The following is a 17,457-nucleotide window of genomic DNA, read 5'->3' on the forward strand; positions in this document are numbered from 1 at the left end:
GGGAACAGTGCAAGACTCCATCCCCAAAAAAAAAAAAGTTAGTGGTAAAATGCATTTTTAACAATGAAAAGAAGAGCTGCGTAGTTAATTCCCCCTTATAAACAGCTCAGATTTGATCTGTGACACCTAATATCAAGTCTTACTCAAAAAGGTGTTATTTACAGGAGGAGCAGATAAACATGTAAAAAGATGTTCATTTTAATACGGGAAAACAATCAAAATTAATAAGAGAATTGAAATTTCTACTTTAAATTTGAAGTTAGTATACTTTAGCTGATAGAAACTTTTGTAATAACAAGATTAGATTTAGTAAGATAAGTTAGAGTAAGTTAAAATGACCCCTTTCTTATAAATTATTTTTCTTTTTTTAAAAAAAACTTAGAGGGAGCAGTGGACAATTGAAATATTATAAATATAATATATTTATATTATTTATAAATATAATATAAATATATTTATTTATAAATATAATATATATTTATATTATTATATATTATTTTATATATATTTATAAATATATAATATATTATATATTACATATTTAAAAATATATAATATATATTTATATTTATATTTAATATATTTAATATTTAAAAATATATATTATATATTTTTATATTATATATATTATAAATATATTATATATATTAATATAAATATATATTATATATTTTTATATAATTTATATTTTTATAAAATATATAAAATGTATATAATTATATATTTTATATATTATATAAATATAATATATTATATTATAAATATATTATAATGTGATATATCACCCCCATATATTTGAGTTCCAGCAATAAGTGTTTTAGAATTATTTCCCCTGTACTTGTGGACACCTCAGGTTGAAGAACACACACAGAGCAGTTGAGATTAGATTTTGATTGGTAAATGTTACTAGGTGCCTAGGCATGAAGGAAGAGTGAGCAATCTCCAAAAGAGGCTGAATACACTTAAAGATAAACCCAAGCTACCTAATAATTGTTTTTAGTTATCATGTGAATAATTCCTCTTTTCGAGGCAATAAAATGGAAGGACAGCCAAAAAAAAAAAATTTGTTCTTCTAGGGTACTGGCTAAGCACCTTTTATTGTAACAAAAATTGTAGCATAAACTGATTATTCATAGGATTATAAAGTTTGAAGATGCCTTACATTGGTAATAGTCTGGTGAAGTCCAGAGCACAGAACACATCCATCACAATTGCTTACAGCAGGATTCTTCAATTAGGGCAGAGTGGAAGATGCCAGGAACCACATCCTCTGAGGTTCTGATATGCCACAGGGTATGTACTTTACTAGCCAAAAAACTGCCTTCCATAGATGATTCTGATACCCACTCTCACGCCCCATTAGGAAGCACGATTCCACACCCAGTGAGATTACTTCACAGAGCCTCACAGTGACAAGTGACCTCTCGTCACTGATGATTCCCAGGTACCACATACTCTTCAGGGAGTAAGGAAAGATCAAATCATTTTTCAGTATATCCTGTTTTCTAAAACACAAGAATAAACTAATGCATTCTGTGTTTTTGCCTAATTAAGGTTGAAATAGAAAGCTGTTTCTGGGTAAATATAAACCAATTAACTATAACACTATTTTCCCTAAGCATTTTTAAAATAATAATTTATTACAAAATAGAAATGCATTTGTATTACAATAATGCTTTTTTCTTTGTTTGAATAGAACCCAGACTTGCATTCTATGGAGATCTTTAAAAATATCAAAACATTGGCCACATATTTGAAATGGCTTATGGTGATCTGTTCTAAAAGAAGTGAAATTGATAGCATCTTAATGTTCTTTCATCCCTTGGATTTTCTGATTAAAATCTTATGTCTCAATGATTGCTAAAGCAATCTACATTTTAAAGACTTGGGTAGTATTCTAAGAAAACTCTCAGAAGAGCAAATTCAAGGTAAACATCTGCCTATGCGTCCTTTATATAGTGTCAAAAAGAAAAAATTAATCAGGTCTTATCTGGCAAAAGCATTTATAACACTTACAGGGGAGCACCAAACTTGGGTTCTTAAGAGAAAGAATGAAGAATTTAACTAGGACAGAGTATGTGTCATATTTTTTCAAGAACATATTTATGTGATCTTGAAAACATGAGTTCAGAAGGTACCAAACATCTGTAAATTTCAGAATGACAGAAAAAGCATATTGAATTTTGACCTCAGTCTAATTTAAACTCCTCTATTCTCATTTTTATGTCTTTAATTTTTAAAATTTTCACAGATATTGCCAATGTCTCACTTGGGCCATTCCCTCTCACTCCTGACGACGCACTCCTCAATGAAATTCTCGATCATGCACTCAACGACACCAAGACGCCTACAACAGTAAGAAGTTCCTAGAGTCGATCTAGCTCTTCACATGCCTGTTTCCATTCTTAACAAAACAGGAAAAGAGAATGGATAAACTATCCATTCAGTAATATTAGTGTTATATTTTTGTCACTCTGGTCAGTGACAAAGAGTTAGTCACTGACAAGAGTCAGTGACTTTGCTCTACTCTTCATTCTCACTTCTTCCTAAGTACTGAGGGCAGAAACATAGATTGAGACTTAGGATAAAGTGGGAGGGGTTACAAGAAACAATTTAATTATAAGCTCTGGAGTGCTGGGGCCCTTTTCCCCCAGTACCTAACAAAACCTCATATATATTAGTGCTCACTAAGTGTTAGAATGAATCAATCAATCAATCATGAAGCTCTGATTGATGACTAATAATTCATGTTGAACAATAATTCAATGTTGATAGCAAGAGTGAAGGTTTTGTTCTCAGTCATGTCCAGGATGAATAGGTCAAATACATATCAAAATGACAAACATCTTGTGTGTAAAATGGGAAAAATAAACACAGTGTTCGAAGGCAAAGAGGAGCACTGGCCACCACTGTGGGTGCAAAGGTATGTAGGATGAGAGGATGGTTGCAGAATTTAATTGTGGAAGCAGGGAAACACTGTCCTCATTGTCGACAAAAAGTCAAACTCTGTAACATATTTGAAGAGATTTATTCTGAGCCAAATATGAGTGAACATGGCCCATGACACACCAGTCAGGAGGTCCTGAGAACATGTGTACAAGGTGGTCAGGGTGCAGCTTGGTTTTATACATTTTAGGGAGGCATGAGACATCAATCAATACATTTGAGAAATACATTGGTTTGGTACAGAAAGGCGGGACAATTTGAAGGCAGTGGGGCTTCCAGGCTATAGGTAAATTTAAACATTTTCTGGTTGACGATTGAGTTTGTCTAAAGACCTGGGATCAAATTAGAAAGGAAATGTTCACATTAAGATAAAGGTTGTGTAGACCAAGTTTCTTTCGAAGTCTCATAGTGGCTGTCCTTAGAGACAATAGATGACAAATGTTCCCTATTCAGACCTTTAAAATGTGCTAGACTCTCAGTTATTCTCTTTAGGATGTGGAAGGCCTGGAAGAAAAAGATCTAGCTATGTTGATAGAGATTATTCACAGATGCAAGTTTTTACCCACAAGGACAGCTTTGCAGGGCCATTTTAAAATATGGCAAAGAGACATGTTTTAGAGTAAAAACATGTTGAATTTCTTTTTTTCTCACATAATGTTATACCAGAATCAGATTGGAAAGTAAGTCACAATATATAGGGTTAAATAAAACCCATCTGATGAGAATTTATAGTTTGTAGGGCATGACTCCCCAGACCTCTTAGGTAGGAATTTGGGCAAGATAAAAAATCAGAGATTAGTCCTCATTCATTAGTCATGAGTGTAAAGCTTTGACTGCACAAAGTAGGCAGTAGACCCAAAAGGAGGCAGTATTATAAGGAGTGGCAGACTAGAACCTGGCTCTACTCATCCTCACACTGCCGCCGCTACCACTCCTACCACCCATGGGGCCTCAGAGGTGACTCCTCTAACTCTTTCCCCTTCATTTCAGTCTCTCTCCAAAACACAAGTCAAAGCTTCAGGGCAAAGGCACAAAGTTCAGCCGCACCAGCTCTACGAGATAAATCAGAGATTAGACCCTGTTGCCATTCTATTTGCCTGTTAGGCCACATGGCTCCAGGTTTGTTGAACTACTGTCATGAACAAAGAATGAAAATACTGCATTTTGGCTGGGCATGGTGGCTAGCGCCTGTAATCCCAGCACCTTGGGAGGCCAACACAGGAGGATCACTTGAGGCCAAGGGCTCAAGATCAGCCTGGGCAAGATAGAGAGACTGTATCTTTACAAAAAATTTAAAAATTACCTGGGCATGGTGGTACATGCCTGTAGTCCCAGCCGACGAAGGAGGATTGCTTGAGCCTAGGAGACTGAGGCTGCAGTGAGCTGTGATGGCCATTGCACTCCAGCCTGGGTGACAGAGTGAGACTCTCTCAAAAAAAAAGATAAAAGAAAGAAAGAAAACGTTGTATTTTTCTGAAAAAATGCTTTCCCATCAACAGTGAAAAGTACTGTTGGAGAAAATTATTGACCATAATTCAGTATATATTCACTATAAAATTTCTAAGACAACTCATCTGTCATCTCTTTTCTCACAACCCCTGTGTCCCATCTTCTTCAAAATCTAATATAGATTCCTCTCTCTGATTAAACATCCCCAACTATTTCATTTCACATTCATTTAAATGTGCCATGTAAAATTCCAATTTGCCCAACAAAATGGTAAGCTTCTAAAGAAGAATACTGGATGCCAGACTTTTTAGTGTCCCATCGATCCCAGCACCATGCTACACCCATACAGATGCTCAATGTGTGTTTTTTGAATGAATGAAAATCTTTTAAACAAACATCAGAAGTGTTTTAAATGTGAATCCACATCCTCCTGTGCCCTACTAAAGTTAGACAGAGGCTGCAGTATTGTCCACGCCCATGGCAGAGGGGAATTTGTGACAAGAAATGAGGAGGAAATACATCTGCTGCCATTTATCCAGTTGAGGTCTGTCCTTCAGGGCAATTTCCATTGACCGTTCTCTTCTTTCAGCTAATTTCACTGTAAGAGACCGTGTCTATAACCTGAGATACTCAATCTTCTGCAGAGAATTTTTTACTTTTTTAAGAAAACTAATGGAACTTAGTATCTTCTGGGTAACCAAGGTTGAAAAATCTGTCAGACCCAAGTTTGAAACCCAGCTCTGGGCTTGCTCTGTGCCCTGGAAGCCCATGTGAATTCAAAGCAATGAGAGACCCCTGCTGGTTCCCAGACCACCAGGCAAGAAGGATGACCCCTTGGCCCTTAGTGATGGAGGCCAAGTCCAGATCCTCAGAACCGGGCTGCCATTCTTAGCCACCTGCTTCCAAACGTGGCCCAAATACATCATTCCTTCTGAGAGAAATTTCAGACTTTCTCTTGGCTTGATACTACTTTCTAACTAGTTTCAATGTGAAATTTAAGCACAAATATTCTCATTAAACCAGTCTAGGCTCTTCTCTAAGTTCTAGTTAAAAGGATTTTGATTCCAAAACAATTAAGCCTTCATAATCTGCTTCTTGAGACAGTATCAACATATATTATCTAATATAACTATTTATTTGTGGTTTATGTTAACAGAAGTCCTTTTTTTTTTAACCTAGGAAAGAGAAACAGAATTTGCTGTGTCTGAGGAGCAGAAAGTGGAGCTCAGCATCTCTCTGGTAAACCAGAGGTTCAAAGCAGAGCTTGCTGACTCCCAGTCCCCATATTACCAGGAGCTAGCAGGAAAGTCCCAACTTCAGGTGAGTAGACCCATCCTGTGCAACCATACCTTAAGCTGTGACTGAGAGGTGGGAGCCCACATGACATAAGCCCTTATGGGGAATAGTTCAACTTCTCATGGCATTCATTTTTAACTATTAAAAAGGAAACAAAAATTACAATGGGCTCTAAAGTGTTAGAACAAATGGATCTCCAGGGAAGTTTTTCATTCCAGCTTTTCTATTCTCAAAAGTTGCAGTGGTCCCCACCTGCCCCTTCTATCCACGGTTTCGGTTACCTTGTCAACTGTAGTCCAAAAATGCTAAATTGAAATTCCAGAAATAAACAATTCATTAAGAAGGTCAATAGTAGCCTAACATATGCCACAATTTCTATACCATTTACCTTACTTTAACTCATCACATAGGCATTATATTGAGAGAGAAAGACCCCATTCACATAACTTTTCTTGTAGTATATTGTTACAATTGTTCTATTTTATTATTAGTTATTATTGTAAATCTCTTACTGTGCCCAATTTATAAACTTTATCATAGGTGTGTACGTATAGAAAAAAAACATATGTAATCCCAGCACTTTGGGAGGCCGAGGCGGGTGGATCACGAGGTCAAGAGATCGAGACCATCCTGGTCAACATGGTGAAACCCCGTCTCTACTAATACAAAAAATTAGCTGGGCATGGTGGCGCGTGCCTGTAATCCCAGCTACTCAGGAGGCTGAGGCAGGAGAATTGCCTGAACCCGGGAGGCGGAGGTTGCGGTGAGCCGAGATCGCGCCATTGCACTCCAGCCTGGGTACCGAGCGAAACTCCGTCTCAAAAAAAAAAAAAAAAAAAAAAAAAAAAAACATAGTATATACGGTATTAAGTACTCTCCACAATTTCAGGCATCCACAGGGTCTTGGAATGCCCCCTTCCCCCAAGGGTAAGAAGAAATCACTGTGTTTACATTTATATTTTCTTTAAAAATTGGTAGGTTTTGCCGGCCATGGTGGCTCATGCCTGTAGTCCTAGCATTTGGGGAGGCCGAGGCAGGCAAATCACCTGAGGTCAGGAATTCGAGACCAGCCTGGCCAACATAGCAAAACCTCGTCTCTACTAAAAATACAAAAATTAGCCAGGCATGGTGGTGGGCACCTGTAATCACAGCTACTTGGGAGGCTGAGGCAAGAGAACCGCTTGAACCCCGGAGGCAGAGGTTGCAGTGAGCCAAGATCCTGCCATTTTATTCCAGCCTGGGCAAAAGAGTGAAACTTGGTTTCAAAAATTAAATAAATGAATTTTTTTTTAAATAAATAAAAATTAGGTTTTAAAATCTCATTTAACTGAAAGACATTATGTAGATGCTCTATGCCTAGATGACCATTATGGTGATGGTTTCACTGGTATATCCTTATAGACAAATTCATCAAGATGCCAGAAATTCACATCTTATTATTAAATATGTACAGCTTTTTATATGTCAATTATACCTCAATAAAGTAGATTTAAATAAAATAACTATGTAGGCACCAAGTAGAGAAAATGCTCGGTTAAAATATAAATTCTTAAATCATAATACTTTGTCTTTACATAATATTTCAATTTTTACAGTTTGATGCAATTTAAAGACATAGTATTTTTCATGAGTGATAAGAGGAAGGCAATTATATTGTCCACATCATCAATTAATAAACCGAGGAACTTTCCTAAAATGTCTCCTCCATCTCTGACCTTTGTCATGTCTGTCCCTGATTAAATTCAAATGCTTTTCAATTCCCTTCAGGATAAACCCAGCTCCTATGCTGAGTGTGACATCTATACACCATAATAAGAGCTCTGCCTTTTTATTTTTTTTTAGCCTCATCTTAACACCAGTTTCTTATTATCCCCCTCCTTTTCACTCTGCTTTCCAGGAATGTACATTATTTCCAGTTTTTCCCCCTGTTTAGCCTTTACATGTGCTGTCTGCTCTGTCTAGAATGCCCTTCCCCAAGTCTTGTTTTACATGCTTTGACACAGAAATTTTCCTCTACCCATTCTGTGTGCAGTGACTCTGCTGGGCTCACTCGCTGCTTTCACACCTGTCTTGAGATTGCTTGCTTATGTGTCTACGGCCTTTGTTGTCTCTATTACCACCTCTTCATTCACCCCACTCATCATTACAGGGCTATGAGCTTCTCCTAGAGAACAGGAGTTGTTCTTTCAATCTTTGATGCCTAACCTGCTAATACAGAGTTTGGGATGTAGTTAACTACTCAGTAATTGTTCACATAAATGCAACTGAAAATAGAAGCATCCATGAAATTACACAACCATGAACTGTATTTGTGGACAGCAGGAGTGCACATCAATCTTACTCAGCACGGCCAGGGAACAAACAAGCCCCCTTCTCATACTTAGAGAAGTCAACACTTACCTCTTCTCACCTGGAGAGGAGATGAATATGTGAAACGTTCTTAACCTCCAGCCTCTCTCTGCATCAGAATTCAGTCAATAAAATGTAAAGAGTTTTTTCTACAAATTTCAAAGAAAAAGAATCAGCATGGGTCATTTATGAACCAGAAAACTACTCAGACATGGATTATTAGACCAAGTGAATTAAAGAATAGTTTGTTAACGTTTCCATTTGTTCTTTGGAACATTCTTTTTGGCAATTTCTTAGTATAGTCAAAATATCTTCCAAGTAGGATAGTTGGCCGTAGACTTTTCGATGACCTGTTGTCAATTTTCTAAACACCTACAACAATCTGATATAGAATAATGCAAATATATTGGGATTTTTTTTCAAAATCAGAGTTCTAGTCCTGCCAAAAGTTAGCTCTGAGAATTTGGGATCCCTGGCATAACTTTTTCGCTTAGAAATTAAAGAAGGTGACCTCAGAGTTCCTTTCCAAGTCTAAACTGCTGTATATAGACATAATAGCTAGCACTTTTCTTAATGTTTCATATATATTCCCTCATTTAATTTTTCATGCAATTCTATAAGTAATATTATTTCTTTTTTTTTTTTTTTTTTTTTTTTTTTTGAGACAGAGTGTTGCTCTGTCGCCCAAGCCAGAGTACAGTGGCACGATCTCAGCTCACTGCAATCTCCGCCTCCCAGGTTCAAGTGATCCTTCTGCCTTAGCCTCCCAAGTAGCTGGGACTACAGGTGTGCACCACCACACCCAGCTAATTTTTGTATTTTTAGTAGAGATGGGGTTTCACCATATCGAACTCCTGACCTCAGGTGATCCACTTGCCTGGGCCTCCCAAAGTGCTGAGATTACAGACCTGAGCCACCATGCCCGGCCCAATATTATTTCCTCTTTTTATAAGAAGGAACTGAGGAAAGGAAATTAATATATCCAACAGTGTCATATTTTTTATCTGGCAGAGCCAAGATTCCAACCCAGGCAGCCTGGCACCAGAACCCTTGCTCTTAACCATTATGCCCTGTCACCTATTTTTCCCAAATAAATATTTGTGGGGAAAGGACTATTGTATCATCATCAAATGAGCACGTCTTTTTGTTGCTGTTGTTGTTGTTTTTTGAGTTGGAGTTTCACTCTTGTTGCCCAGGCTGGAGTGCAGTGGCACCATCTCAGCTCACTGCAACCTCTGCTCACAGGTTCAAGCGATTCTCCTCCCTCAGCCTCCCAGTTAGCTGAGATTACAGGCATGTGCCACCACATCCAGCTAATTTTGTATTTTTAGGAGAGACTGGATTTCACCATGTTGATCAGGCTGGTCTCGAACTCCTGACCTCAGGTGATCCGCCCTTCTCAACCTCCCAAAATACTGAGATTACAGACGTGTACCACCGCACCCAGCCAAATGGGCCTGTCTTTCTAGCCTCTGAAAAACTTAGCCAAAGAAGAGTATGTCTTGCCCAGCCATGTTCCAGAGACCCCTGGCATCAGTGCTGCTGGTTCCATTTGCACAATCACTGATTTCTCTAAGATGGAGCCTCTCTACTGACAACATCTGTTCCCTCTCCAGGATCCCAAGCAGGGGCCCAACCACCTCACAGCCTGCCATCAGATAACTAATCATCCCCACCACAGCCCAACGCCTGCATCAGCACAGACATTCAGGCTTAATCAGGAATTAATGGACAGTGCTTTGCAGTAATTTAATTTCCACAATAAACCTAATGAGCAATTTAATACAAATGTCAAAAGGAATCATTTAATTGTTGTCTGAATGCTTTCTCCTGTGCAAACATTCATGAGAACTCAACACGGCTACCTTTTTATTGCCCAGTTAACATACATTCCAGCAGAATCAGGGAGGCCCCTGTGCATTTAGTATTATTAATAAGGTTAACTGGGCACTTAATTAGCAATTTAGTGGTTAGTGCTCCATGACTAGAAGGTCCCCAGAAGATTATTTAGCAGAATTAACTGAGGCTTTTGTCATCTCCTCCCTAGATGCCTTCCTCACACTCCTAAACAAAGCTGATTCTTAATCAATCCCAGACAGGTTCACAAAGAGGGCATGGACACCAGCAATAAATCCCTTCCACCCAAGCCAGTGCCACGGAGCCCTCCTGGAGAGGAGGACGGCTCTCCCCTGCAGTGCTCCCTGTTGCTGATGCTGCAGCTGCAGGCATCTACAGCGCCAGTCCCAGGGTTGATTGACTGTTTTCATGTGTATAACAGCATCTCTGGTACCCTGGAGAAGAAAAACGGATGATTCAGGAACTGAATCTGCTGCTCTAGAAACTGCAGCTCATATTTAAACGTTAAATCCCTGAAGCTGTTACTGGAATGGCATGGCAAATTCCCTGTGGCCCCAAAGCTGTTTGTCCTAGGAAGCCAGAGCAGACAAAAAGCATGTACACAGACCTTCCTGCCTGCCCTCAGAATAAAGACCAGCTTTGCAGAACCCAACCTCCTACATTTCTGTTGAGCCCATGGCAGTGTGTGGGTGGAGACACAGGAACTCACTCCCCAGGCCTTCTGCCCCTGACCTCTACAGGGGCCCTCATCCTGTTCTTCCTCCCACTGAGTTTCAAAAGACTTCCTCTGCTCTTTCCAGGCTCCATGCCGTGTAGTCACTGGGAGAAGTAAGGGAAAAAATGGGCTCTTAGGAGCTGGTAATCCAGTAGGAGAAGTAGAGAAAAAGCAAATTAATAATACAAATCACTAACTGCCCAGCTGTGTGCCAAGCACTTGTTACTTATTAGTTGTGATTGTTATTCCTTTTTGGGTAAGGAGAACAAGATTCTGAGAAATTAAGCAATAAACTCAGGATCTTGCCACCAGAAAGTAGCAGAACCAATATTCAAACCCCATTCTGCACAAACAGCTCCTGATCACCCAAAAGCTGAGCTACTTCATCACTGCGGTTCCTGTTAAGTTCAGGGAATGAAAACTGTTTTTAATACTGTCACAAAAATATATCTAATTAGAAGGTACATAAGTCTGCTGGGGGGAAAGAAATCATGATGCACTCTAAAGCCCAGTGTAAGTGATTTGGGGATTATCTGTGCATTATTGCTGTAGTCCTTCACACAAATAATGTAGAGTTGGCAGTAATTTTGATATGGTGACAACACAGTGGAATGGTAATGAACTTAGAGAATGAAGAGATGCACTCAACTCAAACAAAATTTGTTGAGTCCCTACTATGTGAATGGCAATCTGCTAGATAGAAGGAGGGAGGTAAAGAAAAATGAATAAACAAGGCATGGCCAAGGAGCATGACCTCAGTGAGGGAAACTGACACGTACCTCACAAACTCTTACGGGGCATACTGCAATAAGCTCTAGAGTAGTAGAGAGAAGAAATAACTGAACCTGACTTTGGGGCTCTATAAACACTTTTCAATACAGATGTCTGATTTGGCTTTGAAAATGGGTGTTGTGTGGGGAGGAGGGAAAGTCAATAAGCAGAAGGTGGGAAAAGTTGAAGAGAACATAATTCATAGGCACCTGAAGAAATGGAAGTGCATATTCTATGTGGGAATAGATGGGGGTCAGTTTAGTGTCAGTAAAGGACAAGATGTTGACCAAGAGGATAATGATCAATAAATAAAATAATTGTATTTTTTAAGTGAATGATAAAGTACCTGGGGAGGGGTGCAGATTCTGGAGGGTCTTAAATGTCATTCTAAATAGTTGGATCTTATTCAATAGGCAGCGCAGCCAGACAAGGGATTGTCAGTGAAGATTCTAAATAAAAAGATTAACTTAGAAACAAATGTAGTCAGGGAGATACCTTCTCCTTCCTCCTCTCCCAGCACACCCAGAAAACCATTTCTTGTCTGCCCACTCACACACATAAACCCATTTCAGCAGTGCAGGAGTGGGGATAGGGAGGGTGTTCCAGCCCTGTGAATAACAACATGGTGAAAACAAAAGACATTGTGAAATTCAAACCAATCAGAGTCGGGGCTACATGTGAGAGGTGTGAGGGAAGGTATCTAGGGATGCTGGGTTTTCTAGGATGGAAGGCAATTCGGGTTCGTGATCCTGTCTGAGGCAGAGAGGCTGAGGACAAAGGCAGATCTGGGAAGAAGAGAATGGCTGTGGTTCAGGCAGATTCAGTTAGTGGCAAATGTTGGGATATTTATGTGGAGAACTCAAGGCTGTGTATCACTGATCAATGAAGCCATGGGACAAGATGAGATCTCCCAGGGACAGGAATAGGGGACAGGGGACAGGGAAGAGAGAGGAAAGAGATGGGTGCCTGCTCATCTGTTGAGTCTCACCTTTCACCCTGCTTTCTCTCCCAAGCTTCACTACCCAACCACTATCCCTTCCTCTTAGTCTCTCTTGCCTTCCAGTCTCCAACGGGAAAGCTGGACAGGGCAGTACTGGTCCATGTCACAGGGTCCCCAGAGCCTTACACAGCATCTGCAGTCCAGCTTCCAGAAGAAAAGAGAGAGTGAGTGAAGCAGGGAGGCTGAAGGTGGAAACTCACAGGCTCCTTATGTTTAAAGTAGAAAGTAAAGACAGGACTAGGATGGAGCAAGAAAGGTGGAGAGAGTGGTCAGAGAGGTGGAAGAAGAACCAGGAAAGAGCAGGGATGCCGTGGAGGGGGAACAAATAATGCCACTGGATTTAGAAAGAGCCGGAGAGACAGTGGCCTGGAAAGAACCCTCCCTTACTGGGAAAACCCAGGAGCAGAAGCCAGGCTGTGGTAGCTTGGGGAGTAGTTAGTACAGCAATTATAAAACATTATGATAACAGGCCTTGTTAGTAAGGTCAAATTAATTAAGAAAATTTATTGTGACGTCCACATGAATCTATGAGTAAATCTAATCTATGAGATTAGAATCTATTTCTACCACTTTGTTTAGGTACAGCAGCCATTTTGAATAAAATCATGCCTTTCACATTATAGATATTTTCCAAACCATATCATTAATTCAGAAAATATCATCGTTAAAATATTATAACTAACTCTAGTTATAATTATCATCAGAAAATATTACTCTGTGTGTATAAGTAAAAATCCTATCGACAAAAAGTTTTTTGTCAAATACCACCTTAAAGCTATTTTATATTTTATTTAAAGTAACCATTAAAGCAGATCAGAACTACCCAGTTACAGCTTTTAAATAAATAGCAAAGTACTTTCCTCTAGGTTTTGGAAATCACTGGGAACAAAGAGTTTGGCCTCCTTGGTTGTTTCAATTTTTCATTTTCATCTGATCAATTCGGAGAGTTTTTTTAAAAAGGAAAAAATAATAATTTTCCATTTTCAGCTCTTCCTCTAACTCATCAAAAGTGTTTAGGTTTTTCAGTTAGGCAAGAACTGACCTAGTAGAACCAAAAAGTATTTTATAAATTTCTTTCTCTCTGCAGATGCAAAAGGTATTCAAGAAACTTCCAGGATTCAAAAAAATCCATGTGTCAGGATTTAGGTAAGTAAGATAATCAAACTCTTCTCAATTTATAAATTACTTTCTTCCTATTCTTTTGTAAAAGCAATGTAATGAGGATTATAAGGTCCTTTTTCCCAGTCATTTAGCTCTGCCAAATCCTGGCAACAGAGTACATTTCAGAAAAAGGAACTGTCTAATTAGAACATGACTTTAGGTGATTCTTAAGGGGTAACACAGGAGCTGTATTCCTTCCTTCTTTTGGGAATCAGAAATACTGCTCTCTATAGAGAGCTCATCTGTTGTCCTTGGCCATGTGGTTACGAATGAGCTTCTTAGGAAAATACCTCAGTAGAGATAGATCAAAAAAAGTAGCAATTAATTGCCTTGGTGTCTGATTGCCTGGTTTCCTATGGGATGCTAAAGTATCATCAATATTTAAACAAACAATGCTACCCAAGTACCCAAGAGAGACAGGTGAACAATAAAAAGTCATCCTTATCAGGGTAGGAGAGTTGAGAAAATGGAGTGGGGGAAGAATAGGAGCATAAGCAAAGCATTCTAAAATATACCTTTTATATTATTTTGACATCTGACTCATAGTAATCTATTTATTACTACTCAAAAATTATTGTTAAAATTTTAAATAAAAAAATAAAAGCATAAGATGGTGCAACACTAAAGAGGGTTTAACCATGTTCCACACCTTTGACACAAGCAGGGCTGTATCCATCAGCATCCCATCACTCTCATGTGGGTTCATGATTTGGGGCAAGAATTTTTACATCTTTTTTTAAGTTCTCATTATTCAAAACATCTACAGGTGAACTCATAATATGGTATTTTTAAAATATGCCACTGGGTAAATGTCGGTCCTGGTATGAGCAGAATGAGATTTCTTGCCCCAAACGAGCTTTGTAAACCAGGGAGAGTGGGCTTCCCCAGAAGTGTTCCAGGCTCCTTCACTGTGTACTGTCTTAAAGCAAGAAGATGCACAGAGCAACGGCGCCACAGGTCCAGGAAAAGAAATAGCTTTGCAGGGAGCTCTCATGGTTTATTTCTTCCAAAGCTATCAGGCCCCTCTGATTTGTATAACTTCAGCGAAAGGCAACACTGAAAACTGAAAGTTATAAAAGATGAAACCCTTAATATCTACCAAAGCAGACTCGTTTTTCTTTATTTCAAGTTGCTGCTGTGTAGTATTTTCTGTGAAATCAGATGGATTAGAGAAAAATAAAAGTTGATAGAAAAATATTCTGCATAAATGGAAAGGTCTTCTGAATCAACCACTGCAGTGGAAGAACAGATTTTTAATTTAAAGCTGAGGAAATGATGGGAACAGTTCTTTTGGTGAATATTCAAGTGCTCATTATCCACTTCCCCTCAATAAATGAAAAACAAATTTTAAAAAAATCTATTTCAGAAGTAAATCAAAATGTTAGATGATGAAATTTCACAAGGTAACTGTTTTAAAGATATATCCCTTGGCACTGAATGTTTACCAAGTGCTTATCTTTGTAAGGATTTATTCTTATTTCTGCCAAAGATGCTTACAAATAAGTTTGATCACATTTTCCCAGTGATTTCCATGATGACATGAAGATTTAGTCCACCATAAAATATTTTGGCCCTTGAATACAATAAATGATATGCTTATGAAAGTGGCAAATTTGTAATCATTAATAATAATGCTCAGAATATTATAAAGTAAACATATTACTAAGGAAATTACTTTTTTGTGGGCCAGATCCCTGTAGAAAATCAAAAACCCAGTGAGTCTCCTGGTACTGAATTTCCTTCAGCTCATGTATATAAAGGTTGATTTACAATTTAACAAGTACTTTATCATCAGTGACTTCATTGAATTTGATGTGACTGGGAAGTAGTTAGGACATGTATCGTTAACACAATTATGAGGATGAACAATGAAAGGTCCACTTTAAATATTGCTTTCTCTCTCAGCAAAAGTGGAAAACTATTAACAATCATGCAGTCTAGTTGGAGGGCATACTCTTTCAAATATTTGTGCACAAATGTTCATAGCCACTTAATTCTTAATAGCCAAGACCTGGAATTAACCCAACTGTCTATCAACAGGGCAACAAATTGTCACATACTCTTAGCATAGACAACTTCTCAACAAAGAAATGAACTATTGGAATACACAACAACATGGGTGCATCTCAAAATAACTATGTTGAGTGAAAGAAGCCAAACAAAAGTATATCATGATTTTACATATAATAGACTCTAGAAAATGCAAACTAATTTACAGTAACAGGAAACAGATCAGCAGTTGCTTAGGAAGATGAGGCAGATAGGGATAGAAGGACAGGACCACAAGGTGGGATGAGTAAAGCTTTGGGGATTATGAATGTGCTCATGATCTTGATTGTGGTAATGGTTTCACAGATGTATGGCATCAAAATTCTTGGATTGTATACCATAAACATGTCCAGTTTGTTTATTACAATGATACCTCAGTAAAACAATTATTTAAAAATTAACAGGACTAGGGTTTTAACACAGGAAGCCTGGCCTCTTTACAGAACCTCATGAATTAAAAACTTGCTGAAAACAAGCAAGAGGCAGGATGAGTGTCTGGTTGGTAGAGAAGGAAGTCTCACCCCACACAGCAGCAATAGTTAGATAGTCGTATCCTTGCCTCCACAGAAGGAAGGTTGTAGCATGCCTGTAGCATGTACATTTCAGTCATGTTACATCTGGGAATAAAAGTTAGATTAGTTCATAAGTCCCTGCAGAAAGGGCAACAACCCCAATCCCATCACATGTGTAGAGTGTCTTTGGCAGCAAGTACCATTTGAAATGTAAAAGGAGAGAGCTGGACACAGCTACTAAACTGAATTCACACGTATGTCCAAAGGAGTCCAAAGTGTGTTCATCAGTTTGATGACTAAATGGTCTTTTCTCATGCACAAGCAGGTGATAGCATGGCAAAATGAGGCAGGCTTGAGGTCAGGAAGGCCAGGGTTGAAACCCTGCAATTCCCATTTGACATTTTCCTTCTACGTACCTGTTGCCTTTTCTGTGAAGTGGGGATTACATTGTTGAAAAGATTAAATGAGAATGCATGTAAACTCTGGTACAGACCACTCACTCAGTAAATGGGTGATTGTTTTTCTCGCAAGCTGTCCCATGGTGAATTGGACAATCTGTCAAAGCTTACTGATTACAACAATTCAAAAAATAATCAGTCAAGAAAACACCAGTTCCAGGATTTAGCCTCAGATAAATTATCCTGAGGAATAAACTAATCATTTAATGCCAGTAAGAGCTGAGAAATCCATTTACAAAATACTTTTTAAAAATGTTCTGGCACCAGCACCATCCAAAATGTAAAACATAGGATATATTTCCAGCCTCTTTGGGCAGAATGTAAAGGAATTAAAGAATTTAAGAAGAAAACTGAAAGTACAGATAATCTTTGAACTAAGGCTCAAATCCTAATCAGAAACATATAATGATGTTTACTTCCTTAGATTCACATAGCTCTCAAAATTCCCGTTCAAATTCTGATAGCAGTTTATGTTTCCTTCAAAGCTCTGAGCAAACATAAGAGACAATGGAAGGAAATATTTTTTCTTTTCTATGTAAAATAATTCATTGAAGTCTCAATAAATGTCATTAAATTTTTTTCTCTTTTGCATGTTTACATCGTGCATGATGAAATGAAGACCAAAGAAAGAAAAAGATGGGTAATTTGGACTTTTCTTATGTTTTGAAATACAGTACATATCCCCTCCCCCCAAATTTATATGCTGTTTTTGCACAAATAGTTTTTACATATAATGTCTGGGATAAGCCAATTAATTTTTGATGGTTTCTTATTTAAACAGAAGTAATTGAACAATTACTCAGTTGTTTAAAAAAAACTCTCTAATCAAAATCACTATGTGGTATACAGGTAAACATTTTCTTGGTCAGCTGAACAGGATTCTGTCCTACTCAA

At 38.2% G+C, this 17,457-nt stretch overlaps 1 protein-coding gene across 2 annotated transcripts in view; it reads left to right on the forward strand.

Moving 5' to 3' along the window:
• Nucleotides 1–17,457, forward strand: part of IMPG1 (interphotoreceptor matrix proteoglycan 1) — a 155,040-nt gene that overhangs the window by 40,896 nt on the left and 96,687 nt on the right. For both annotated transcript variants that reach the window (XM_064360910.1, XM_064360911.1), the window contains 4 exons: nt 2,252–2,355; nt 5,575–5,715; nt 13,471–13,529; nt 17,183–17,203. In XM_064360910.1, the coding sequence (XP_064216980.1) occupies nt 2,252–2,355; nt 5,575–5,715; nt 13,471–13,529; nt 17,183–17,203 (325 nt within the window). The remainder of the gene's footprint in view (nt 1–2,251; nt 2,356–5,574; nt 5,716–13,470; nt 13,530–17,182; nt 17,204–17,457) is intronic.

This window comes from Aotus nancymaae, unplaced genomic scaffold, assembly GCF_030222135.1.
Source record: "Aotus nancymaae isolate 86718 unplaced genomic scaffold, 86718_ANA_hifiasm-v0.15.2.pri h1tg000040l, whole genome shotgun sequence".
Classification (NCBI taxonomy): domain Eukaryota; kingdom Metazoa; phylum Chordata; class Mammalia; order Primates; family Aotidae; genus Aotus; species Aotus nancymaae.